The sequence below is a fragment of the Lathamus discolor genome, chromosome 4, assembly GCF_037157495.1.
Source record: "Lathamus discolor isolate bLatDis1 chromosome 4, bLatDis1.hap1, whole genome shotgun sequence".
In the NCBI taxonomy this organism is placed as follows: domain Eukaryota; kingdom Metazoa; phylum Chordata; class Aves; order Psittaciformes; family Psittacidae; genus Lathamus; species Lathamus discolor.
The window spans coordinates 83988930-84016021 of record NC_088887.1 but is presented as its reverse complement, the minus strand read 5'-3'; the positions used below and the strand labels follow the sequence as shown (position 1 = coordinate 84016021).

Sequence of the window (27092 nt, the reverse complement as noted above, 5' to 3'; positions counted from 1 at the left end):
GTTGTTACAGGACTATTGTATAAAACACAGTTCTCCCAGGGGAATTGGTATCAGCCTTTGTTGTTGTTTATGGGTGGTTTGTTTTCTTTTCTCTCCCCCAATTTTGATTATTATTTTTCCTCACCTTGAGTTAGTGTGCTATCCTTTTTTTCTCTGTTTGTTAGATCCTAGAAAAAAAACCCCAAACCTTAAACCCAACAGAAGATTTTTGTAACATCTAATTTTGTCCTCAATAGGGAGATGGCAGTTACAGCTTTTGAACTAAAAGATAACCTACCTTAAAACTATGAAGTTACAATATTTCTACTGTTAGTATACATGCCTTCTGCAATTTGAAAAAAATAACAGGGTTATAATGTAATAGGTCCTTAAAGAGCTACACCCTCTCCTTTTGCTCTTTTACCAGGCACAGTTCATTTGTTTCACTACTAATTTCTTTAATTACTGTGGTAATCAGTAGCTTTGGTCTGGATGCATGCAGGTTCCACAGCACCTTAAATCGTGTGCCTGTAGTCCTGTGCAGTGTCGGGGATGGTTAAGATCCCCAAAGGGAGGTTTCTAATTAGCTGGTGACTGAACCCGATGACCTCTAAGTTTGAATAAATGCTCTTCCTAGTGTTTGGTTTCTATACCCAGCTGGGATAACCCCCTCTTTTGGACTGTTTTAGGAATATTGGCCCTTTTTCTAACTTGTCCGTGGATTACTAATCTGGGTGTTTAGAAGAAAACTGCCGAATTTGGTCCCTTCAAGGGACATGGGTCCAGGGGGGATCTAGTAGGAAGATTCCAAGTGAGTTTAGACATGAGCAGGGTGCTGTGTTGGTGGTCTTGTTTGAGATGGAGTTAATGCCATGAGCAAAATTTTTTTTCGTGGAGAATGACTTTGCTGAGTACATGTAGGCGATGCTTTTGACGTTGGGTACCTTGTCTTTTATAAGGCATTATTCTTGTTTACTGCTTTTCATTTTGACTATAAAAAGTAGTCCCATTAGTGTAGTCCTAGAACTTGCCGAGTAATGGGAATTGATGTGCACATAGAAATACAGACTTGCCAGAGTGGTTCCTTAGTCACATTGCCTTAGGTGCAAGTGGCAGTAAAAAAACCCCAAACCAAGCCAAACCAAAAAAAAAACCCCAAACAACCTTATTAAAATACTTTTGTGCTGGATATGCGTCTACGTGCTGTAACATGAAGTAGGAGATAAAAGACGCTTCTCTCTTTTGCACTTAGGCTTCGAATTCATTTTATGTTTTTCAGTTTGGCTGCTATTGCTTTAGGAAATGACAAGTATTCCCACAGAACATAGCTGAAGATTGATTTACACTGGGGGAAACTACTTGAAGATGTTTGATCTGACTTCTTTTGAGGCATAAAGAACTATGTTTTGAATACTTCTTTCTTTTGAAATTAGTATGAGAAAATAAAGAGTACGAACTAAGCGTTGAATTGAAAAGTTTTGTTGTTTTTTGTTTTTTGGGTTTTTTTTTAGGTTTTCAGTACTTAGATACTCTGGCTAGTCCTGATTTTGTGTGCATGTCCAATTAACTCTCTATTCTTATTCTTATAGACAGTTACTGGGAAAAGCTTTGGAACCAAAGACTTTCGAGCAGCTCTGGAAAATGGAGTCCTGTTGTGCGAGTGAGTATTGACTTACCTATACAAAAATCCTTCAGGCTAACGAGTTGTCAGCTTTCCTTGCTGGCCTCAGACTTCTGCTTTTTTGAAGTACCTGAAGTGTTTTGTAATAAGTAATTTTTCTTTTAATACCTGTTGTTCACCCTGGGAAGGAAGAACAGCTTTCACACGTTCTCTTTCTAGATATACATGTTCCATGTGTTGTCCCACACACTCCTTCGTGTGTTACTATGAGGATCGTGCTGATCCCCTGGCCAGTTGATTGGTTTTATTGGTCATAATTCTCATGGTATCACTGGGCTTTATGATCAGCTGGTGCAAGGTGGTGTGGCTATGGCTGGGATCAAAGCACTCATCCCTACATGCCCACTGTTGTTGTTTTGGTTTAGGTTTTTCTCCTCAATCTCCACCCCCTTGAAATAAATAATTGGAAACACTTATGTTCTGGTTCTAAAATTCTGAAAACTATCCATTCCTACCAGAGGTCTTTTTACACTTAAAGGAATTCTTTTTTCTTTACATTTCTGATTTGAACCATACAAAACTGTAAGTTTAAGATAACAAGCAGGCGTGTAATCTCATGTTTGTTACCTAATAATATTGCTCTTATGGTTCGGTCCAAGTATCTCAATAATGAATCTATTAGATGTCATTTGGCATACTTTATAAAAACATACTTAAAAACCAAAACCAATGCAAAAAACAAACAGAACATTCTAGGATAATAAATGTAAAAGAACTGGGTCTCAGCATAACACAGAAATATGTTGTCACATGTGTGAACATGCAGTCCAGGTTTCAGTACTTTCTGGACGGACTTACCCATTGCTTTGAGCAACAAACTCTGACTTCAGCTGTTTTTTGAGTGCTTTCTCTAAAATGCTTCCTTGTGCTTATATATTATAGGCTTGGCAGTAATGGGACTTGTCTGGTTTCGTTGCTAGATTGAGTCAGAGGTGTAGTATGTCCACTTGCCAGATCTCCTCCATGTATCTGTAACTGGTTTTGTACTTACTGGAACTGGTTTCCAGGACTGAAAGTGGTGCTATTCCCTTAGTATTTTAAGGAATGGCAGGTGTGAATGTCATTTAGAACACCGGTGTGAGAGAAATCTTGTTAGAGAACTACCTGGGTAATTTTAAAAAATCTCAAATCTCAGAACAACTCTTGAAAAAAGAAAGTTCAGACTTTTTTTTTTTACTATTAAAATAACCAAACCAAATGCAAAAGGGCAACATTAGTGAGTTTTCCCTACTGTGAATATAATTGTGTTTTCCTGTCCTTGACTTTTTTTTTTGTGCTTTGGGCCCTTTGTCCACCTAGTCTTCAAGTCCCTATACCACAATGATAACTTTGGATGATGTTGCAGAAATGGATGCTGTATTTCCATTACTTGTGTAATGAAATGTTAACTAGACTGGATGTGGTAATAAAAATAATTTATACTTTTAATAAGAAGGTGTTTCTTCAGGTATGTATTTAGTGGGATGTGTGTATTGTATTCAGCTGTAACTTTTAAACAGTGTCTTTAAGAATTGGCAATGAACTGATGCATTCTAATCCCCTGATAACTTCATTGTTGACACTTATTTGGCAAAGGAATAAAAGTCTCCATCTGCCAAATGCAAATCAGTTAAATTTATCTGTAATTAATAGCCATATGCAAGAAAAACATCCTGTAATTCCTTCAGCTGAGCAGCTTGCCTTAGGAGACACACAACTTTCTTTAAAGAAAAAGGTGCCTCATTATGTTACACTAAATCACATAGCTGTCCTCCTGTGTCATAATTTTAAATTTAATGTACTTGAAGTACAAGGAGAAGTGATTTTCATAGAAATTCTGTGGAAACAAAAAAGAACAAGATGGGAAAGGTTTTCAGATGTCCAGTTTTCACCAGAGTCAGTAGAGTACAGCATCATTGTGACAGCTAGATATGGCATTGTCCATTTTTCCTTGGTTCACCTGTGATATGGCAAATTTAGTGTCCATAGATATATTATCTCTGGAGGTGGTCTATTTGACTAAAACAGCAAATATGTATTTTGAAGATTTTTTTTTTAAAAGGGGGGAGGGGGCACCCTTCCGTATTATTTTGTTTCAATTTCACCTCAACAGATCGCTCTTTTTTTAGTAATTCATTAAATATATTGTGCTTACTAAATGACTTAGTCAATGCAGTTGAAAAATCTCAGGACCTGTAGCCGTTATTCTTCTTCTACAGCTATTTTTATCCTCCATTCCAGTGTATCTAGGTAAACTCTGTTCTTTGTGTTTACTTTCCAAATACATGAGCAAAAAATGGTTTTTCCCATGTAAAGTTGCACACGTTAGGTCCTGGCTCTGCATTGATGTGGGTAGATCACAAAACCTTACTGAACCTTTGTGGGCTAAAGGATCTAGCTAGACGAGCAGCAACAGGAAGAGCGAGCAAGTCTAAAATCCTTAAAGGTATGCAGGAAGACAAAGTCTCAAGGGTGTCCTGAGTTCCCTGTTCTCTGCTGATCCTGTGGTGTAACATGTAATTTGAGGAACCACAGTATTTCCCTACCTGCGTGACTGAAAACCTGGGTATAGAGGTGCAACAAATCCTGTGCCTCATCCTCATCTCAGGACAAGGTGTGCATTTGGATTTCTGTATTCAAAAGTGATGCATTAGTCTGTCCTATCTTCTCTGGATTTTATATAAAGTAAGAATGATATGAGGCACAACCTTTTTCTGGCTGAGACTGAAAATGACTTGCATGTGTAAATTGTATATGCCCAAAATGGTTGTTGCACACAAACTGGGCTTGATAGCATTATGAAAAGTGAATTGATTTCTTATATGTACAGGAATATCAGTGCTTTTACACTGAACTCTGAAAATTAATATTCTGATATATTTTTGACATCATTTGCATCAGAACTTTTATGTGAAATCTTTAAATGGGAAATCTGAGTCTGATTAACATCACCACCCATGCAATGGAAACACGGATCCATTTCTGCCTACACCTACCCAGGCATTTTCTTTTCTGTCTCACTTTGCCACTCTGAGGTGTTTGTGTGTGTGTGTGTGTGTGTGTGTGTGTGTGTGTGTGTGTTTGTGTGTGTGGCATATCCTGTTTTTGCTTCTGCAGTCTGCTGTTCCTTGTCACTTTTTGGAAAACTGATTAAAAAAATCCAAAAACAAACCCATAACGAGGGGGTATTAATAGGTTCAGATTTACTTGGTTCAAGTCATGTAACTTACGACTATATGCAAAGTATTTCTTAATAAGCATTTTATGCTCATGCTCAAATCAAGTTGATTTACGTAACAGCAAATTGTATGACTTCCTTTTTTTTAGTTTGATTAACAAGATCAAACCTGGCATTGTTAAGAAGATCAATCGCCTGTCAACGCCAATAGCTGGCTTGGTAAGTAGTGGCATCGAATATAATATCTGGGGTATGGCGCCAAGATTTTTTAATGAGCATTCTCTTGCCTATTGTTCTTATATGGTCTTGTTACAAAAACCTATTAAATTTTCAAAGTTTTAGCTTAATTTCCATTTTTGTTTAAAACTGTATCATTAATATGTTGTCTTAGACTGCAGATTCTGTGATTTGGATCTGTAACTTTAATTATCTTGTTGCTGCATGAAGCTTCATCATCCCCAGATGTATGAAGCACTGATGGCTGCTGTGCACAAGCCAACCTAGTGTTACTTGTCTCTCTTTAAAGGCCACCCTCCTGTATATGTTCACAAGCCACTTCAGATGTCTGTTTGTTAGGGAATGGTCAGATTAGGAAATGTTCTGTGTAACTGGAGTATTTTTAGAATGTGCTTCTCCCCACCCACAGCAAAGCTTAGGCTGCATTAAAATAACTCCAGTGATGCAAAGATCTCACTTCAGGCTTCATTTGAGGGGATTGCCAATGTTTTGGCTATAAATCACATTGGTGGGGGAGAGGGAGGAGATACATATAACCATTTTCACAGGATATTTAGATTTCCAGTATGCTGTTTGGCAAGTTTGCTGGCTAGAGGCTGTAGAAGAAATTTTGTAACCATTTAGCATCAGAAACCTTTTTGTGCAAAGATGATGTGAAGAGTTTTTGTAATTCTCCCCCCACACACCTCCGAAAGCCTTTTTGGGTGTTCATGTCACTAGGATATCTAGGCCATTTAGTCTTTTCATGAGAACTACTGGTCCCATCTTAAAAGACCCAAGGTGAACATGGACATACATGATTCCTGTAACAAATGGAGGATCTCACTTTATGGTAAACATGCAGTCTTAACATTAGGGAAAGTTACCCGATGTCTTGATATGAGTAGAATGCAAAACATCGCTGGATACTTTTATTGTTGGTTCAACCCATTAGAACATAAAAAACCATCTGGTTTTGCTGGTCAACTTCTCATTAGAGAATAAGTGCAATTAACTTAGCTGGAGGTTGTAAGATTGGGTTAACTTGCCATATATCATTGCACAAGCTGAGAATGTGTCTTTCCACATCAAATGAATGTAGAAAGTGTTAGTTGCTTTTGTCCCAGAAAAGCTGAGGGTATTAGGCTTGTGAATAATGAGTGCTGCACATTCTTTTCCTGTGAGGTATTGTAGAAAGAATCCAAATGAAACCAAAATCATTCTGGGAGGACAGCACAGTTTATTTTATAAGCAGTTTGATTGCCTAAATGGCTTCTGAAGTAGCCATTCGATCCAACCCAGAAAACCGTAGGCTAGATTTCATTTTTGTGGTGACATAAGTGTTGTCTTGAATCATAACTGCAAGAACTCTTGGGTTTAATGCCTTGTTTTGGTTGTTTCCACATGCAGAAATTTGGAGTATTCATTAGGTGTGTCGTTTATATCTTACTTGTAGTGTATTACTGTTCCTTCAAGTTGTTCCTTGCCCTCACAAGTCTTCAAAAATAAAGGGGAAGAGAGGTGAATGTTTCTCATAAACCAAGATCATCCAGTAATATTGTTGTTACAATACCACTCGAATAGAGTAATTGAGAGTGCTGATGTTTTGTGTTAACCTGTGGAAAAGGTTTCTGATAAGTACTTCAGTTTCAGAAGATCATGATTATGAGGGCCATAATGGGAGGGTTTCAGAAGATGTTGCTTACAATGGCAGTAGTGGGAGGGAAAATGCATTTTTCCAGACTTGAGAAGAACAGGCTCAGTTATACCGGGTTTGAAGAGTCCAGCTTTCATCCTGGCATGTAAAACTCAAATTAAAAATGACAGGGTTTTGCATTTATAGAAAAGCAAGTATTGATGCCTGACAAGCTTGGGATACTGCAGCTGATGAACCAAAGGATTTTGACATGGAAAGAGCTTGCGAAGGAGTTATCTGGGAGGCTTGCTTGCCGTGTTCTGGAAATATTTTCATTGCTTGTAAGTTGCTTCTCCCACAGATCTGCTTCTAGAGTGTTTTGTGTGGCTTCATGTGTATACTTTTGTGGCTCTCGCTTCTGCTGATTTCAGTGTTTTTCAGTATTGCAGTAATTATTGCGCCCCACCAAGCCTTTATGAGATTTAGAAATAACTGCTGGTAGGGGGATTCTTTCTCTTTTCTTTCTCCTCACCCCTAAAGGATGAACAGATGCTGCAATTTGAATTTGGGTCTTGCAAATCCTGTAATCAGGATCTTGTAATCTTTTGATCATGTTCTTCCTACAGTTTAAGTCATGATTTTGCTTAAAGTTCTTGGGGCGTGGTGGAAATAAAATTATTGTTTAGCAAAAGTAAACCCAAAGAAAACCTGGTTCTCAATAAATACGGTCTTTTCAGCTTGAGTCCCAGCATATGAGATGGTTAGATGGTTTGGATATAATCACATGATGGGGGGGACTTTGTGGTCTGCCAACATCTTTTCCAACAAGGCTCTGCTGAGTGTTCTTGGAGGTGCATCTCTGGCTGCAGTGCCGTTCTTTCCCCAGAAACCTCATGTTTCCAGCTCAGTTGGCTGAACACAAAGAATCATAAACTGTGATGGAAGTTATAAGACATCACAAGACAGTGGGAAGATGAATGAGTTTTGTATACTACATGCAAGCTCAGCGTATCGGTCAGAATAATATATTGCTTATTTCTCAGGAGGAGTTACTTTATGCTGTGTAGCAAGGAAGACTTTTAGTTATAGTAAGTTTCCAGCTGAGCCCGGGTCGTGAAGCAAATTTGGAGTTAAAATCAGTATCTCCTTTGGGGAGTAGGAGCTGATGGGAGTCTTGCCTTGCAGCGTAACAATTTGGTCTTCTAAGGCCATCTATCTTTCCTTGCATCTCCGGTAAGGTGAAAGTGCAATGCTTTGCTCTGTGGCTGGGAAACACTTCATTACATCAGAGGCCTGAGGGATGAGGTCAGACCACAGGACAGAGTAGAAAGCCATTGGGTTTTTAGAATTGTAAGTTAAATGCCATTAGTGATAATTATTTTTTTTAAAGTTGGTCCTTGATTTCAAACAAGCAGAGATGTTGCTAACTCTGTGTGAGTGCTGGATGAATATTAGCACCCAATGTCATATTCATCAAGTACTTCAGCTTTGCCAGAGAGGGTTTTTTTTGTGTGAACTTTTGGTTCTCTTTCACACAAGAGAATAAAACTGCACATTTCTAGGCAGTCCCAGGTTTGAACATGGGCATCTGAAATACAGTAGAACGGGATGTTGTTTTGTTTTGTTCTAGTGGGGAATTAAGGTTCCTTTAGGACGAAGGATTGTCTTAATAGTTTTCCAGGCAGGATTTTTCAAATGCTTATTTTTCTGGTTCGCCAAGGCTCAACATGCCCTTCTGAAAGGTGCTATTCAAGCATCGTTCCCTCTCTTCAATGCAATCTAATGTAACATCACTACATTCTATAATTTACTTATTTAATGTATCAGAAGGTATTAATTCCACTTGCACCAAGATAGCCACTTCAGACAGTGAAGGAGAGCTGCTTTGTTACAGAGGTCAATGGTGTGTGCCTCCTAAATGGGGAAAGTAGGGAATAATAAAGGTAAGAGGGGAGACCTGGAAGAAAGCTATACTAAAATGAAAAGGGAGATAAAGACAGGGGTGGATAAGATAAAAATGTTGCCATTAAAAATATTTTTCTGAGCCTTTGTGACTTTGCAAACCATGGAACCGCCCTGGTACTTCCTTATCTCTTGTCATCAAGTGGAGCTGGCCGAAGTTTCCTTTTCTGTGGGAAAGTTTTCTTGACAGGGTTGTTTTTTTGTGATGCAGGAGAATGCCGTGCAGATGACATTTTGACTTTATTATAGGACATTGGTAAAACAATTTTTCAGGTAAAATCCACACTTTCAAAGTGAAGATTTTATGTTTTATTTAGGACTTAGCTTCAAAGTTCCTTTTCTAGGTTACTTGGAATCAAATTAGATGTGTTTTCCACTTAAATTTAAAAATATGGCAATATTAATATGAGAGATTTTAATTAAAAAAAGTCTTTTCAAAGTATATTTAATTGTGAAGTTCATTTCTTCATGCTCAACATCCTGACTATATATTTTCTCCTGCTATTCACCTCCTTGTGCTTAGTGTAGCTATTATATTGGTTCATGCTTTCTGTTTTCTTCAATTTTGTATTTTTTAAATTATTTGAGTTTTTAAGTATTAATCTGCTCTGTGAGTTTGACTAGTGTAGGCTACATTAGTAATATTAACAGCAGCTTGTCTGGTATGGAAAAATAAGTATAAGAGAGCATCACCTTTCTATCCCTCATGAAAAATGAGGAAGTGCAAATACACAAATACATGGACTAATTTACATAAAAGCTACAGTTGCTTGCTTTGCTGTGAAACACCAGAAGACAAAGTCTGAAACATGGATGGAATTGTTGGTAGTGCAGCAACTAACAGTGTCCAAAAATGCTGATAAGAATTAGCCTCATAAATTTTGGTCAAGAGCTGACTAGTGGGCTGATAACCATTTGACATATTCTGTTTGCTAGTCTGATGTTTGCTTTTTGTAGCAATGAGAGAGTAATACTAAATGATGTAAACCTTCTGAAGGCTTTGAAGAGTACCAGAACACATGAAAGATGGGGACAGACTTTTTAGCAGGGTCTGTTGTGATAGGGCAAGAGGTGATGATTTTATGCTAAAAGAGGGGAGATTCAGGATGGGTGTAAGGGGGACTATCAAAAGGAGTGTGACCAGCAGGTCGAAGGAGGTGATCCTGCCCCTCTACTCTGCTCTTGTGAGACCTCACCTGGAGTATTGTGTGCAGTTCTGGTGTCCTCAACATAAAAAGGACATGGAACTGTTGGAACAAGTCCAGAGGAGGGCCACGAGGACGATCAGGGGACTGGAGTACCTCCCGTATGAAGACAGGCTGAGGAAGTTGGGGCTGTTCAGCCTGGAGAAGAGAAGGCTGCGTGGAGACCTCATAGCAGCCTTCCAGTATCTGAAGGGGGCCTATAGGGATGCTGGGGATGGACTCTTTGTCAGGGACTGTAGTGACAGGACAAGGGGTAACGGGTTAAAACTTAAACAGGGGAAGTTTAGATTGGATATAAGGAGGAAATTCTTTCCTGTTAGGGTGGTGAGGCACTGGAATGGGCTGCCCAGGGAGGTTGTGAATGCTCCATCCCTGGCAGTGTTCAAGGCCAGGTTGGATGAAGCCTTGTGTGGGATGGTTTAGTGTGAGGTGTCCCTGCCCATGGCAGGGGGGTTGGAACTAGGTGATCTTGAGGTCCTTTCCAACCCTAACTATTCTATGATTCTATGGTTTCAGTTCTGCAGTTGAAAATAACAGAGCATGGGTAGAGGGAGTTTTAGTGGCTTTCCCAGGGTCAGTTGATAAGTTGGAGTATGGTAGGGGTTGACTCTCTATCCAGTGCACTCACAAACTATACTGCAAAACAGCAGTAAAGTAAAAAAAAAAAAAAAAAACAACCCAGAAAAGTCTGACTTTAGTTATGAGAACCTAAAGCTATAAATTAACAAATGCCAGGAATGATGCAAGACCTGATAGGAATGTATGTGGAACTATAAATCACTTCTAATACCCTTTCTACTGTCTTATGGGAAAGAGGAATGTGGCTGGTATGGAAATACCTCTGTTAGACAATTAAAAAAAGAGGATTGTGTTCTAGAAAGGAAGTATGGTTATTAATAGTTAGAGATGACATTGTTCTGTAGTCTTTCAGTGCCTGATAGTGGGAGTATGTAATCTCAGCAGTGGTTTACTGATGTTTTGTGGCCTTCTGCTTGAAAACATATGGTACATTTCAGCCTTAGCTCTCAATTTCCTTTAATTGTTTTCTGTTGCTGCCTAACCACTTTGAAATGTAGGGTGTGGGGAAAGAGGAGGTTGATGCAAACTCTTTGTGACATTTTTAGTAGCTGCTCAAGACTTCGATCAAGCAGAATGAAACCCAGACACTGGATTGAACTTGACAGGTTTTGAGTGGGAGATGATGAAATTAAATGTATCAAGGAGACACAAGTGGGAAGAAGTTATATTGGTACAGACCCCAAGAAATGAAGGTTCAACTATTTGCCCTGGTCTCTTGTCGGGGGACAGTCAGTGCTGTGCCTGTTGGTTGATCTCCATAAATCAAAAGCAGTATTTTGGGGAGGCTTTGAATGAGAGAATTTCTTCCAAACTGATGCTTCCAGCATGTTACTGGGATAAGATGTCAAAATGCTAATTAATTTTAAAATGCTTGTAAACTAACTGTAAAGCAATAGGATGGGCAGCAAGAACTTTCTAATGTGGAAATTTTTCATCTCTCCTCCTGCTATGAGCCAAAGCTCTGAGAAAGTATGACCTTTTTTGCCTCAACTTGCCAGCACTTAACAAAATACGTAAATATGGTTGCCAAACAACCTGCAAAAAATTTCCATTTCTCAACTCAATCAGCTGTTGTCTGTATGCTATTTTTATTTCCTTAAATAACTGATGACTCTTTCTGTGTTTGTAAAGAAACATTCCTTCCTAACTGGGAAAGAAATGCCAACCACGTAGAACAGGTACACACCTTAAATCATACTTGTGACATTTATAATCTGATTGCTCCTGCCTTTGCCAAGGAAGTGCAGTTTTGAGACTTCTTGCGGCAGTTAGTCTTTATCTGCGTTAAATCTTCCAGAGCAGGACGCTATAGTGACTGGTTTGTCAGATATTCATTGATGTGTAGTGCTTAAATTCTGTGGCAATTTCCAAAGAAAGTAGATGTTAATTGCAGCAGTGATAACTTTTTCTGTGCTTCGAGTGCTGGAGCTGTACAGCTATGCTACTGGCTCTTCTGTTTAGTATAAAATCCTTATACAACATCTTTTAACACCCGTCTGAACACCTCCATGCCCACATGTCTGTGTTGAATCACCCTCCTCCAGTGATGTGTGTAAAAAAGCAATTAAATACAATGCCAATACCAAACTCTTCCAAATGCAGGGCACTGAGCTGCTGCTTTCTCCAGGGCATGAGGACACGAAGCGACGCGAGTTAGCCTGGCACTAATGCAGGAGCTCAGGTGGGCTTCAAGGCAGACCATCTCTGAACCTGCTCATTGATCTGGGTGTGCTGGCAGAGCTTCCCTTCTGCACAGGATAAGCCTGTGCAGGGCAGCAAAGATTAAATACAGTAGTAGGAGGCTACTCTTCTTGAGATGCAAAAGATTTCTGGCTCTTGAAGGAAGCACAGTTAGAAGAAACATACCAATTCTCTTTTAGGAAGACCGAAATACTAAATCATAGCCTAAAAATCAGGGACTGTGTGACTTGAGGATCTGAGGCAACTTGCTCTGTTTCAAGCCCTGTATGTGGAGGGACTGAATTTCATCTGTATCAAATTGTTGACCTGTGTGAGCAAAACACAAAAACTTGTATATACAGTGTGTATGGGGGGGGGGGGGGGGGGGGGGAGGGCAGGGGGAAGGGGAAGGTGCCAGAACTTTGTGTTTCAAGAACAAGAGGTCTTTACTTCTTTCATTACTCATTAGGCTTCAGGGGAGTTTCACCTTTAAGTGGATTACTGTCATTCCAGTTCTGTATAGTGGGGTGACTTGGCACTAGCGTATTTAACATGGTTGGCTTGTAAAGTCTGTTTTGTATAAACTATTTGAGGTGAAAAGCACATCACTTGATTTTAAAATATTTTTTTTCTTGACTTTGACTGGAATGCAGCTAACTGGTGGGAAAGTTAAGGCTTGTCTAAACACAGAAATAGCCTGGGATGGTTATTCCATATTGGCTTTCCAAGCCTGTATGTTCTTTGCAGTAAGAATGCCTGCAAGGAGTGAGCTAAAATCACTTTGTCCCAAAATGGGATGAAGCTGTGAAGTACAGAGAGCACTCCTGACCTACAAGGCTTGTCTGCCCAGGGTGCCCATGTGCTGTACTTTTCCTCCTGTCCTTTGCATCTGGCCTTTTTTGGTAGCATCAACATCCCAGAAACACACCTGTGGTTTACAACCTGATATTCACTCTCTTAACAATAAACTCCTTATTTGGTACGTGTTGTTGCTGTAATACACGGCTGTAATGTCATAGCAAAGGTTATGCTGTAGCTGGGTAAAAGACACAGGCCTGAGAGGAATTTCATGTCATTGAGGACAGTTGGTCCCTTGCTCTGTTGCACACCTTGAAAACTGTCAACTTGGAAGTCTTGCTTCAAAAATACTCCATTAATTTCTGTTGTGTGTTTCCCTTAATCCCACCACTCCTGGTGGAAGGAAACTGTTGAGCTCAGTGTTGCAAGAGGTTGCAGGCAATGAGATGAGCTGAGCAGGGAGGTCTTCTGCTGGCCACTACTTATGGTCGTGGGCAGTGCCAGGAGCTGAGGAACAAACTCTGGGGAAGATCCTTCAGTGCACACACTAGCCTTACAGAGGTCCATAACTGGCTGTTGTCATTGCAGGTGGAATTGGGGTTTGGGGGATGTATGGCCCTTTTTGTTCAAAACCAGCATAGTTCTTATCTAATGCTGCTTCAGAATGTGGTTTCCATAATGGCTGAACTCTGACACTCATGAATTGCGGTGGTGAAGGGGAATATTCCTCCTTCTGGCTGATTTACAGTTATCAGTACTGGAAGCACTAAGACAATGAGGAAGTTTATGCATAAAGTTTCATTCCTGCATTCTGGCAGGAGGAGCACCTGCTTTTTGAGAGGCAATCTGGAAGTGAATCGTTAAAACAGTTGGTGTCTGTAATCACATGTAGAGCTGGAGCAGGAAATCCCGGTGTCAAGGATCACAGTGATTTATTATTTCACCTAATGTGGAAAAACAGCGAAGAGCACACAAAGGGGAGTGGCAATGCAATTAGCACCATTTCTGATCTTTGGCCAACATCGTGCTCTGTGCTCTGTTATAGGTGGGATAGCCTACTGAAGCCCTGAGGTCAGTCTTAAGTCAAATTATCCCTGCAGGGTGATTAATTATTATTTTTAGTTTAGGCCCAAAAAGAGAGGGAGGAAAAAAGTGGTTTAGCTTTTCCACCTACTCCTCCTTGTCCTTTCAGTTCAAGGTCCAATCCATTTGCAGCCTTTGGAGAAACGAGGAGAGCTGTAGGAGCAGGGATCACAGTCTACAGATAGCATGAGTGGATGATGGGCACTGAGCATCCCCGTGTGCAAGGCCAAGGTGGTAACTGTGAGTTCCTGGCTTCCAGGCCTGTGGTCACACCACAAGGCTGGCTCAGCCCCATACTTAGCTCTTGCCCTCACCCTTTCTGCCCCCACCCACACCCACAGCCAGTGCTAATAACCGAAACGTAGCTCTGAGGAAGAGCAAGTTACCCAACTTGTTCAACGAGCTCCTGCTGTAGGTTTCTTCCCTTACCCCACCTCCAAATATAAACAACGCGTAGCTACATAGTGATGCTGCTGCAAAAGGCAATGCTGAAGTTTGCATTTAACCAATTTGAGCCAGCTTTAGTGGCCAGTATAGTGATGCATCTATCCTACTTTTTAAAAAATGACTCTTTTTATAATGGAAATAGGCCTTTATTTAAGGGTGCCAATAAAGGTTTGTCATGAATGCAGAACTGAAGGAGACACAGTGTAAACTCTTGAGCACTCCAAATGTCTCCATAAATGTAGTACTAAGAAAAATGTCTCTTAAATGTGATCTATTCAGATGATTTTCAGACTTCTGTAGCTGAAAAAATGCATCAGTTTCTCTTCTAAAATGTCAGAAATTCATTGTTGTGTATTGGGTTTTTTTGGTAGCTTTGGTGGGTTGGTTTTGTGTTTTGTTTCACTGCGTATTTTTTGTTGTTGTTGTTTAGGTTTGTTTTTTTGTTGGTTGGTTGGTTATGGTTTTGTTTTCTTTTTTTCCTCTGGGAGCCTGGAAAAATGAAAACAACTTCTGGCACAAAGTCACGGTCTGGGCGATGCTGTAATACTTCCATGTGAATATGCTTCATGGCCCTGTGAGCATAGGGTGTCATTATGAAATTCAGTTCCCATTCTTCCCTTTGATACTCTAAAAATAATAAAAAAAAAACCCACAAAAACAAAACAAAAAAAAAAAACCCACCCAAAACCAAACCCCTAAAAATCTCACCCCCACCAAAGAAAACCAAACCCAAATCAAAAGAAACAGCAAACCCAAACCAACCAAACAACCAAAAAAACCCCCCTAGCCAGACCCAAAACAAAACAGAGCTTTGTATTGCAGTAAAAGTAAGGTCTTTAACTGAAACAGTGGGTGTTTGCATAGAAGTAGGAGACACCTGGGGGACTGTCTTCATCTGTTGGCCAATGCAGCCGGGAAAAACAGAAAAACACCATGTTAATTAAATTGTTTTTCTCCCAGGTGCCAAGTGAATTGAAAGATGTGCCATAACTTGTATGCCTACGAGATCTGTCTGTGTTTCAGTGCATATGGGAGGCTCCAGAGAAACAGTTAACCAGGGAGAAGACAGGCTTACCACACAGCATGACTGCACCTTAAAGAAAGAAATGTATTTACACGCTTGTTTAAATTAATATTCCTGCTCCACCCAGATAATAATGATAATGAGGGATTTATTTTTTAATTAAATTGCATCTCAAATACAGAAGCTGAATTTACTGTGATGTTGCGTTGCACATAAGTAGTCAAAATAAGATGGTATTTACACATGCTTACATGGAGACCTCTCTTAGTTGCCTTTCACTTTATGTTCTTTCACTTTAGAGATTTCTGAGATTCTTTTTGTATTTTACGCACTGTATGTCTCTTCTTAGGTTTGTGGTGGTTGTTTTTTTCCTACTTAATTCCAACTCTTTCTCCATCCTTTTTGTATCTCTACTTTTGTATTTTCCCTCACTTCCCTATTGCTCATGCAGGGCTTTTTCCTGGTTTAGAAGTTCTTGCTCTGTTTTATGTTGTTTATGGGTGTTGAGGTGTATTTCTCACCACTGCCACCACCTCACCAGCAATGTATATTCGTTTTCCTTGTCATAGTGCTGTTCACCTGTGTCTGAAGTTCTTGCCACGGTGGCATGTATTAGGATGAGTTGATTCCAGGTGCAAACATGGCACCGATGTCAGTGGCAATCCCTCAAATTTTATTTCAGTTTTTTAAATTGCTTTTGAAGGAAGATGTCTGTACTCTCATGTTTCCCTGTACAGTGACTGGCTTCTTTCTTCTTTGCAGTCTGGAGGATAGCAATGGGAATGAGGAGCCCTGTTGTGGCAGCCCTCCTGGAGGTGCAGAGCTCTGGTGCAGCCTTCCCGCCCCTTGTCTGGGAGCAGGAGCAGCACTGAGGTCTGGCAAGGAAGGACAGGGAAGACTCAGTGCTTTGCTCTCCTCATATCCATAAGGCTGTGTTCGTGAAGAGTGACAAAGGCACTCTTTCTGCTTTGCTACAACATGTGAGAGAAAGAGGGAATGGACCACAGTCTCACTTTCAATATGGGCATGTTATCTTGGCTCCTTCTCAACACTGGTTAGAGAAGGATGCTTTAGCAACAGGCAAAGGGAATGGTTTGTGGCTAGTGATGCACCATGGGGACCAGAAAGGCAGGTGCATGCCTGAAAGCATGCGGTACCATTTGTCATTCCCTCAAACAGTGGTATTTAAATGCCTGCTCGTGGATGACCTGCTTCCCACTGCTGGCTCTGTCTCCCTTGTATTACGACTTCACAGAGTTTTTGGGTGCGGTTTACTTTGAAGTTTGAGACAAAAATGAAATGCTGAAAGGTAATAGCTATACCTACTCAGCATTCTGTGCTGTGCATTTAATGTAAGTCTACTGTGTGTGGGAAACTCAGGTTGTGCTGGGAGCATCTGAAATGCTCTGCCGTTTCATCATGCGCACCATCTGGGGAAAAAGAAACAGCCCCTCTCCACCCCCCAGCCTCCCTACTCCGTCTCACCAAAACACTTAGAAGTAGTAATAACATACCAGAAATAAATTGCTGTTGAATTTTGTGGTTAAGACTTGAGGCTTTATTTTTGTTGTGATTTAAACTCTGTAATTCTGTGATGCTAATTCCAACTTCAGGTGCTTATGGAAATGCACTACTGGAGCTCTGTATTAAAAGCATGGAGTTAATTTTTGTCCATATAGTGCCTGTCAGTTCAGGAGATTTCTTTTTTTAATGGTCAGAAATCTTATGTTTTCTACATAAATGCATTTGATCTGCCTGACCATGGAGCCTTGCCTTCAGACTGGGCATCTCTTCTCTCCCTTTCTGATTTTGCTTCCCTTGTGCTGGTAGATGGCAGCAGTATTGCCTCTCATGCCCCATTTTATGGGTATAACGGAACCAAGTTCTCCAGTTCTCATTTTATAGGCCCCTTGTCTTCTCTCATCATCATACTCCTCTCTCTGCAACTACTAATTTGAATCTTGCTTAAACTTAAATGGCCTGCCCTCATTTACAGGCATTTGGAACACCTCAGTGGTAGGAGGCAGCTGTGGACATGAGTCCTTTTTTTTACCTCAAGCATGCCGCTTCAGTGACTTGCAGTCACCAGGAGGTAGATCTGTTGTGTTGTTCTTCTCCAGGCTTATGAGTTCTGAGTGCTTAAGAATAGTTTAGTTTTTATGGAGTATGATGAGATTCAGATTGCAGTATACGCTTTGAAGCTGAAGTTGTAACTTCAATTAGTCTTATTTAAAGTACAGTTATATTGGTAAAAGGAATAGCATGATGGCTTCTATATTTGAATGCATTAATCACTGAACAATGTTCCTGTTCACATCTCTAATGTTAAATCTAATTGCAAGGTTGATAGCTTGTCTTTTTTTCCCTGCTTATTTCTGTGGTGCTATTTAAAATTAATTTTAAGGTTCATTATTCTGGTGGAGTTTAAAACTGCTATTAGCTATTTTGAGACCTGTAGCTTCAGTGATTTACAATGATTAGGGATGGTCAATTGACAAGGACATTATTTACAAGTGCTGGTCTGTTGAAATGATACCTTTTTGTGTCAATTTGTTAACCTGAGTAATAACTTTTTGGGTGCCATCTCATGATGCTTTGGGTGTCAGTTCCAGGCCAGATGAGAACTGGCGCTGGGGCAGTCACATGTGAGATGGTAGGTGTGATCAAACTGCTGCCTTGGGAGCTGGGGGAGGCACGTTTTGAACCATGTTTTATCCTGCATACAAGGGCTGTGACTACCTGTGTTCTGCCTCCTGTGTTGCCTTTCCCTGGCCTCTGGGAATTTTCTGAAGGTCTTGGCTCATGTCGGCAATAGATGTTCTCAGGAGCTGTAAGTGTTATTTATCAGGAGGTTGATGTTTGATAGGTTTAACTGCTGCGACACCTTAAAAATTCTCTCATGTGCCAACAGTTCAGTGGTTGTGCAGCCAAGCAGCCACTGATGAGCAACTCCTTTGTTTTCCTACCGCTTGGGGTGTAGGCAGCATCCATTTCTCTAAACCTCTGACTCTTCTTCCTTGTTTACCTGCACAATGTGCGCATTTTCTGCAATGCAGTTGATGTAACCCACCACTCTGGGAGGTGACTCTGAGTTTGGGTGGTTGGTCAGAACAATTAGGGCATGTTGCCTTGATCAGCATCAGTGTTCATTCCCTTGCATCTACTTGTTCCTTCTGCTCTCAGAAGTTTCTTGGACTCCCCAGACCCCTGTACACTGACCTGAGAGGTGCCTGTCTGTTGCTGTTTACCAAGCAGCTCCCCTTCTCGCAATGGGACTGTGGTCTGTGGCCACTTCCATACAGAAGCAGCAATGTCTTTTCAAGTCTTTGGGGTTTTGGTACTAATCATAGAATCATAGGATGGCTTGGATTGGAAGGGATCTTAAGTATCACTTGGCTTCCACCCCCCTCTCAGAGGCAGGGACACCTTCCACTAGATCAGGTTTCTCAAAGCCCCATCCGACTTGGCCTTGAACACTGCCAGGGATGGGGCAGCCACAGCTTCTCTGGGCAGCCTGTGCTGGTGCCTCACCAGCACTCAAATATTAATTGAATAAGACTGCCACATGTAGTCAGATTTCCTTATGCTGCATGGAAGGGAAAAGTAAATGTCCCTCCTGAGGTTACACCCCCCATCATCAGTCTCCTTGGCCACTTGTGCAGGCAGCCCCCTGTGCACTTGCAGAGGCTAATGCACAGGCAGAGGCAAGGTTGCCCTGTCCTCCATCCTTCCAAGCCACTTTGTCTCATTTGCCACCACATCATGTTCCCCCTCGTTGTTGTCATGTCATCCCCCTGAAGCAGAACAGCTCCCACCATTGCACATCACACATCAGGCTTTGAGGCAAAACCTTCCCAGTGTGAGACACTTGGGATCTTTTGGATGTGTTAACACAGAGCCTGCAGCCTGCACAGGGAATACCTTGTTCAAATGTTTTCCTGGAATGAAGCCGTGTTTACAGACTGATAAGAAATACTAGAATCCTAGGGACCTTCAAAACAGAAGGTTGTGGGTATTTTGGGCTTTTACTTTTTAAAGCCTGTATTAGAAGCAGTGGTTGTTTTCTTTATAGTTTTTGTTTCTAAAGAGATTTTAAATAATGGTGTAATTGTTACAGGCAGTGATTATGTGTCAAAAAGAAAAAAAAGTTTAAGGTGTATTAAATTGCTGAAGTGGAGCTTTTCCATACTGTGGAACTCTGTTACCACTACCTTGATTTAGGAACCCTTCAAATGACAGGGCTGTGGGTAGCTTCTGAATTAAGTAACTTTGTGTACCTTTTCCTGTGGCTTACAGCTGAAGGGAGCAAGTGCGCAAGAGGGCACATTCTTTTGTTGTTGATAGCATTCCGCCTTAACGAGAAGGAATTTCTTGCCTAATGCCTATTGTTTATGGAGTGGGAAGAGATCACAAGTTGTATAATCTTTCTCTATCATTTGATTTATTTAATTTTTTTTTTTAACCTTGCTCTTGCAGCTGGGTTGATCTGCAGCAGGTGCAGTGATTGGTGCTGCAACACCCTAATACCCTACACATATACTCTAATATTGGTGGGAGCTGGAGAGGGGGGGAGGATAGGAAGGGGAGGAACACAAAGGAGAGGAAAACCCCCTGATGTAAGGAAGCAGCAGCATTGAATACAGTTTGGTTTCTGTCTCTTCGGAGCTTTGCTCAGCAACCAAACCCAGACTCCAGGTGCAGTATTCCCTCAGCAGTCTGTGAGCACAGAAGCAGTGCGTCCCTCCTCTTCTTCCTCCCCTGCCAAGAGTTTCTGGGTGGTGAATGTCAGTAGCTGGAGTTATTTTTAAAGGCAAGAGGTGAGGCTTGTCGTGCAAAGCGAGGAAGAGGGCGTTTGTTTGCTGAGCAGAGCTGACATCAAAGTGGAGATTGCTGCCTACTGGCTCACTGCTGCCTTATGCCAGGTAATCTTTAACGTACCCCTCAGTCACCGAGATCGCAACCCAGCCTGCCTGTGTGCATGAGGAACGACCTGCGTTTATGATCCCAAAGATTGCTTTTTCAGTATTATTTATGTGAGCTGGACTTTGACATTCAGAGGCTCTCGCTAATCATCTTGCAAAACCTGCTTAGTGCTTTTAACTAAGCAACTGCTTTCTACTTCTCTTTGCAGGATAATATAAATGTTTTTCTGAAAGCGTGTGAAAATATTGGACTGAAAGAAGCTCAGCTTTTTCATCCAGGAGATCTTCAGGATTTGTCCAATCGAGTTACAGTCAAGTGAGTTTTGTGGTTTTGTTTTCTCCCTCCCCTTCTCCCTCCAAGCTGTTTCACGGTCTTTTTTTATCGATTTATTTATTTATTTTTTATGTTTGCCTATGGAGAATTCTTTTAATCTGGTACAAGCAGTTCTGAATACTGTGGAGAGGGTTTAAGCCTTGTTGAGGCTGGTAGATACGATTCGCACAAATTTAATTTTACAACATGAGTGTTATTATGCCTTACAAGCAAAATAATTGTTAATGAACATTTACAGGATTTAATATATGAGAGAGAAACTGTTCAGGTTATTTTAAACTTGGAGCAAAATTAACTTAAATGATATCGCAAGCATTGCTTCCCTTTATGCTTTGGGATTACCAATGTAAAATCTGAAAGGCTGAGGTGGTACTTCTGATACTTATCTGAATGGCTCCGAGGCTCAGGTACAGTGTTCCTCAAGGACCACGGGTCTCACCACTCCAAATATTAATCAGGTGTTTGTTACTGAATGTCACATCTCCTGTCAATGGGGGTGTAGAAATCAAGTACTGAATTGCACAAAGGGAAATTGTCATGTTCACAGAGAAAAGAGTTTTCCTGTGAAATAGCAGTGGTTTGGTTCAGAAATATAATTGATGGATTCTCAAATCTCAGGACTGCTGTGTCTCCTGTTAGGAGGCTTATTAGTAGTTTCTGAGAGATTAAGGTGCGTTTTTACTGTATAGACACTTAACAGGTGTTTTAAGATAAATGTGTCATGGAAAAATATTGTCCTGGGGCATCTTGCTTTGTTACAGTATTAGCTGTTTTTATTGTGTTAATACAAAGGGTAGATTTATTGTCTCCCAAAAAGAGAGAAGCTTCAGTGATTTTTGCTGAAAACCTGTCAGGTTAAATGTTAAGAATCGATTCCTATCTTAAATTGCTGGTTTTATCAAAGAAGAATAGATAGTAATCCTGTAAATACAAGGGAAAAAAATATTGTGAAATGACACAATTGCTTTAATTGGAAAGAAATCTCTATGTAGGTGGATCTGGCAGTAGCATGTTGACATACTCTCTGCCTGGTTTCAGAATGAAAGTTCATACCGTTTTGAGGTCTGATACTTGAGATGGCAATGCATTTTCCAGTCTTTGACTCATACCCGAAACGTATTTAGGGACTTGGCACCTTTCCAGGTTGCCGGTATTCTTGCTGCTGGTTCCTACATCATGCCAAAAGCTGGAGGGTTGGTAGCTTCTAACATGCTTTAATTATCCACAAAACCCTTGCTGAAGTTATTTTGGTGGAGGTTTGCTTCAAAGAGTATCACCAGGAAGGGTTAGAGGCAGTCAGGAGCTGGTCTTCAGCAACGTCAATAGTGACAAGCTGAAACCCTGGGGAGGTCGAGTTAGCAAACTGTTGTGCAAGGTATGTTGTCCAACTCGTCCCTACTTTAACAGCAGTTCTCAAGTGAGGTCAGCCACGAAATTCATCCAGTGGGTCAGTAACCAGGTTTTGTTGGTGATATGTTTTGTTTAGTTTTGTTTTATCCTTTCAGCTCTGCTGGTTCCCCTCCCAGCTCTGGGAGCAGAGAGTAAGGCTGGAATTTGAAGTTGTCATAAGGCAGTGGGGGTTTTACATCATAGGTACTTGGCAACTGGTTAGTTGGTGATTTTCAGAAAAGTAGCTTTAACCATTGAGCTCTTCTTACTGAGAGCAATGCAAGGGGTCTGGGTTAGAGTTGAGAAGCTGCCAGTGGTATAGCCATGCTCTTTTAATGCGTTTCAGTATAAGTTTGATTTTTCCACACTGTTATATGAACAGTCCCACAGTGTGTGTAAAATACTTAGAATAATTCAAAACTTCTGTATCTGAGCATGCTGTAAAGTGGTAACCTAAACTATGCTAGCACATTTTGATGTGTTTAGGAGTTCGGAGGGGGATGGGAAGTTTTAGTCCAACAAATGAAGGAAATAAGTTTATAAGAAGAGAGCTCTCCCATTGAAAAGTTTATTATGAGTCATGTGATTACCCAGAGGGCAATCTAGTCTTCAGAGGGTTTCCAGATGTGTGTCAGGAGAGAAATGCTATCTGATCAGGAGCTTTATTTGGTGGGGTTTTGTTTGGGTTGTTTGTTGTTTTGTTGTTTTGTTGGTTTTTTTTTTTTTGTTATTTAGTAGAAATAAATAACTTCATATATTTGAGCTGTATTGCCAATTTAATCAAAACTTGTAGGATGCCAGACCTCAGAAAAGGGATACTATTTCATGTCTTGCTTTCATATTATCCTCTGTTAACCTTAGTTTCAGCATTAGAAGTAAATAATGTCTTTTCCCAAAGATGGGAAACCTTTTTTATATGCTGATTTTTATAAAAGATTATATTCAATTTTTGGCTTTCTAACATTCCTAAGCAAATCCATTTTGCTGTTGTCACCTGAGGCTAATTGCCCACATCTTAAACCATCTGCAATAGGTTGTGCAGGATAACATTTACATGTGCCTGAAGCAGTGTGTATTTTGACACCTCAGCAGTATTGCTGTGTTCTGCAGTTGCACCACCATTAGAGCATGCTTATCTACCTAAAATAGATTAAATAAACTGTTGCTGAAACAGTCAGCTTTTCAGGCTGAGAACAGCATGCTGGTGGGATATGCATATGAACTGCCAGGCAGAAGATGCCTGATTTGCCTTACATGTGGAAAGGAGATAAGAGGAAAGTACCATTAAAAGGGTGGGTCTGCTTCTGTAGCTAAAGGCAGTCATGAGAGTTGTCATTTTATGTCAGAGCAGAACCAGTTTCTGATGCTGGCTGGGAGGTTGCATCTCCATCCCTGCCATGCTGGGCCTTCTCTAGACTTCTCTAATTGCTCTGATGCCTCTGGTGCTGGGAAGGTCCTGGAGGAGGATCGCCTACCCTCTGAGGATGATGTGCTCTGTGAAGAGGTGTTCCCTCTGTTCTTCCTGCTTCTGCTGCCTGGCAGTTATGTGTGGTACCTCCTTCTCCTTACCTTGTGGGATATCATATGCCCTAAGGCTGTTGGCATCTTGTGCTGCGGTCCTGTCCACCTGGGCAGGCTCCCTTCCCAGAAGGAAAAGTTAAGTTCTCCTTGTACCTTTAACTGTACCTTTGCTGATAAGTGCTCGGTCTTTCTATCTCATCACCACCACAATGCCATTCAGAGATACTGAACTTCATATTTGTGTGTTGGGTGATGTTCTTTTGTCACCTGAGTTAAGGTGAAGACTCTCTGTTCCTTGTGGCTTGCCAGAAGCTGTGCTAAGAAAATAATCTTCCTATCTGGTAAGGAGGTTACAACTTTCACTTGTATTTTGTTTTTCCTATTGCAAGTGAGATGATGCATAGGGATAATGAGAAAGTCCTCTGTAATTACTACTAGTATCTGGGACGAGAGAGGCAAGAATCCTCTTAAATATACAGACTCTCAGTTCCAAGTGATTATGTGATTATCCTTTTTGCAAAGAAAAAGCTCCTTAAATTTTCATTGTTTAGAAGGTTGTGTGAAGAGAGCTGTTTAAAATTACTGGTTGCTCTTCAAAGCCTTGCAAACTTTATGCTTTGCCAGATCAGCAATGAGATTAGTAGTCGGGTGATGTGGAAAAAATATACTGGCATAGATGGTTTCTTTTCTGCCAATGAAAATGGGAGTGTGGATTAATGCCTGAGATTTATAGTTCAGTCTTTCTGTAAATCTGCAGAAGTTATTGCTTAATGGTATAGTACAGCAATGTGTCATGTGTTCCAATAAAGATTATCCAGAGGGATTTATTCCTCACATACCATGTTTGGCAGTCATGTGCATATCGTACTGTTTTGTGGCTAGTTATTTCTGTATATGCCTGTGCATCGCTCTTCAATTCTTTCAGTGTATTTTATTTTATTTTTATTTAGCCTAGGATTTTATTATTTTTAATTGGAGATGTTATTTTAAAACCCAGCAGTTTGAGAGGGTATTTTAAATTTGCACAAATGCGAGATTATCTTGGCGCACTTCATTTGATTCTTTTTTAGTCCTGTCAAAGTAAGAATGCAATATGAGCTCAGTGACTCTCTGTTGCCAGTTACTATTTAAAAATGTAAGCACTTCCCTACCCAGCTCTTTAGAGGTGACACACCCAGCTGTTCCCAGCTGTGGAATGGTTCTTTGTATAATCGATTCGTGGAGTTAGAAGGGCGAGTTTGCTTAGGCAGATGCCAAACTTCAGTTCTGGTGGAATTTGTTATCCCAATTATCAGTTTTAAAGGAGGCAGCCTGAACAATCAGACTGAGAGTGTAAACTCAAATGTGTCTTGTCTTTAAAGCAAATTAATTCTTCTGTCTGAAAAAAAAATAATAAAAAAATTCTGGAAAAAGAGGTATCCACTCTGAGTCTCATTAAATACTACTAATAAATCCAACAAAATTTTTTTAAAGCTACGATGAGCCCTTGAGCCCTAATGTTGAAGTTTGTTTTACAGTATCAATTTTATTTCTCAATAAAATAGCAGATTAAAATATTTGGCTTCTGTTAATATTTTTACTACAGGGTTATATTTAGAATGAGGCTCAAACTATCTCCCAAGGTAGCCAGAAGTATCTCTGCACTTTGCAGAACTTGGAATTTGGATAAGGCCTTCAACTTCTTGCTGCTCTGTACTTTTCTAAGTATTTGTTATCAATCCTGTTCACTAAATGAAGTGTAAATTGCATAAGGAGAACAGAAAACCCTGTCACACAAGTCTTGCTGAAGTTGAAATTAAGTGCATACATGACACAAAGTAACGGAGCTCTATGGCCCTGGCATTTCTAACTTTTGAATAGTTTAAACTTATCAATTTGATGTTTCTTTAGCACAATTGTTTCATTATTTCCTAAAGAAAAAAGCAACTTTGGAAAAATTTGAATGCCATGCTTTGTGTTGCATAAAGCTCTATATAACTAGAGCTAACTAGAGCCAAGTAGCAACTGTTATCTGTCATGTTCATCCTTGTGTTCATGCATTTCAGCTGATTTGGTTTTTATTTTTGTGGGTTTTTGTTGTTTTGGTTTTTTTTTTTTTGAGACAGGCTGTCTATTTCACTTCAGAGATAATACTTTCTGAATTTAAAATACTGCAAAGAAGTTTAAAGATCAGATGCTTTTAAGATAAAGCCTGAGAAAATGAAATCGTTGCTGTGGGATGTGGCTGTAAGAGCATATTCTGCATCTCTTCATCCATCTGGAGTAGGATACATCTAATGGTATTTTCTTCTGATTAAACAAGAATGACCAATTGTACCCATTATACCAACATTAACAATTTTAAGCATACATGCAAAATCACTACCAGCCATATTGCAACTCTTGTCCCTTACTACACAACTCTCTTCATTTAGGGGCTGTCAAAAGGGAAACCTTCTAGGATTGACTAATTAAGCAAAACACAAAGCATCCTCTAGTACCCACCTTCTTCATCCCATAATTCAGGTTACAATAGTTCCGGTGCCAATTTACAGTAACAAAGGTGCCTTACTTGTCTTTTTGGGTGCAACCACTAAATGTGCAGATATAATAGGGTTCCTGAAAATAGCAGTGAATCAGTAGCAGAGAGTGGTTGAATGCAGTGCTGCATTCAATCCATTAGTAAATTCCTGGTTTTCATGTGGAAAGTAACTGCATGCAATTATTTAGTAAATGTTAGGTTCTAGTTAGAAAAGAGGGTTGTTTTGTTGTTGGTTTTGGGTTTTGTTCTGTTTTGTTTAATAAGTTGATGTTTCTCATTACTTCAATGTTCTTCCTGTCTAGTTGTGAGGAATATGCCGAATTTCCTGATTCCAGTTATTTTCTACTCGGGATGCTTTCTTCTGCAGGGTTAACAAAGGCAAAGTGAAATTTCTGTTCTATGGGATGAATACTACCACTGTTGGATAGAAGAGATGATCTTTTGAGTGGGCGGTTGTTTTCAGTGCTCTCAAAGCTCTCAAAAAATAAACATTTCTAATTGTGAAAGCAGTACTACATGTCAGTCTTTGGAAGAATTTTTTTAGGGTTGTTCTGCCAGTGACACTCAACTCTTTTAACTGACAAGTGACTTAGCTGGAAGCTTGAGGTATAATTATGAGAAACTCTCTTGAGACTTGTATCCCATTTTGTCCTTCAGGAAGACCTGTCATATTTTGCTCAAGGGAGACAGGGTCAAATACCCTGAAAATGGATACTTACAGGGGAGAGAGAGAAAATACAAGCCAATTTGTGGACAGGTAGTTCAGAGCTGGTGTTTGCTGTTGGTAATACTGAATTCATACTTGGGCTACCTTCTATATTTAATATATTTGCAGAGTTATGTTTTGAGCAATCTGCCCTAGTGGAAGGTATCCATTTATGATATTTATGATCTTTAACATCCCTTCCAACCCAAACCATTCTATGATCTTCTTTTCTTTTTTTTCTTGTTTTGCATA

General features: G+C 40.2%; 1 protein-coding gene across 5 annotated transcripts in view; it reads left to right on the top strand.

Moving 5' to 3' along the window:
- LMO7 (LIM domain 7) overlaps positions 1-27092 on the top strand; it is a 129173-nt gene that overhangs the window by 34312 nt on the left and 67769 nt on the right. For all 5 annotated transcript variants that reach the window (XM_065678104.1, XM_065678101.1, XM_065678102.1 and 2 more), the window contains exons 2-4: positions 1569-1639; positions 4967-5036; positions 20579-20685. In XM_065678104.1, the coding sequence (XP_065534176.1) occupies positions 1569-1639; positions 4967-5036; positions 20579-20685 (248 nt within the window). The remainder of the gene's footprint in view (positions 1-1568; positions 1640-4966; positions 5037-20578; positions 20686-27092) is intronic.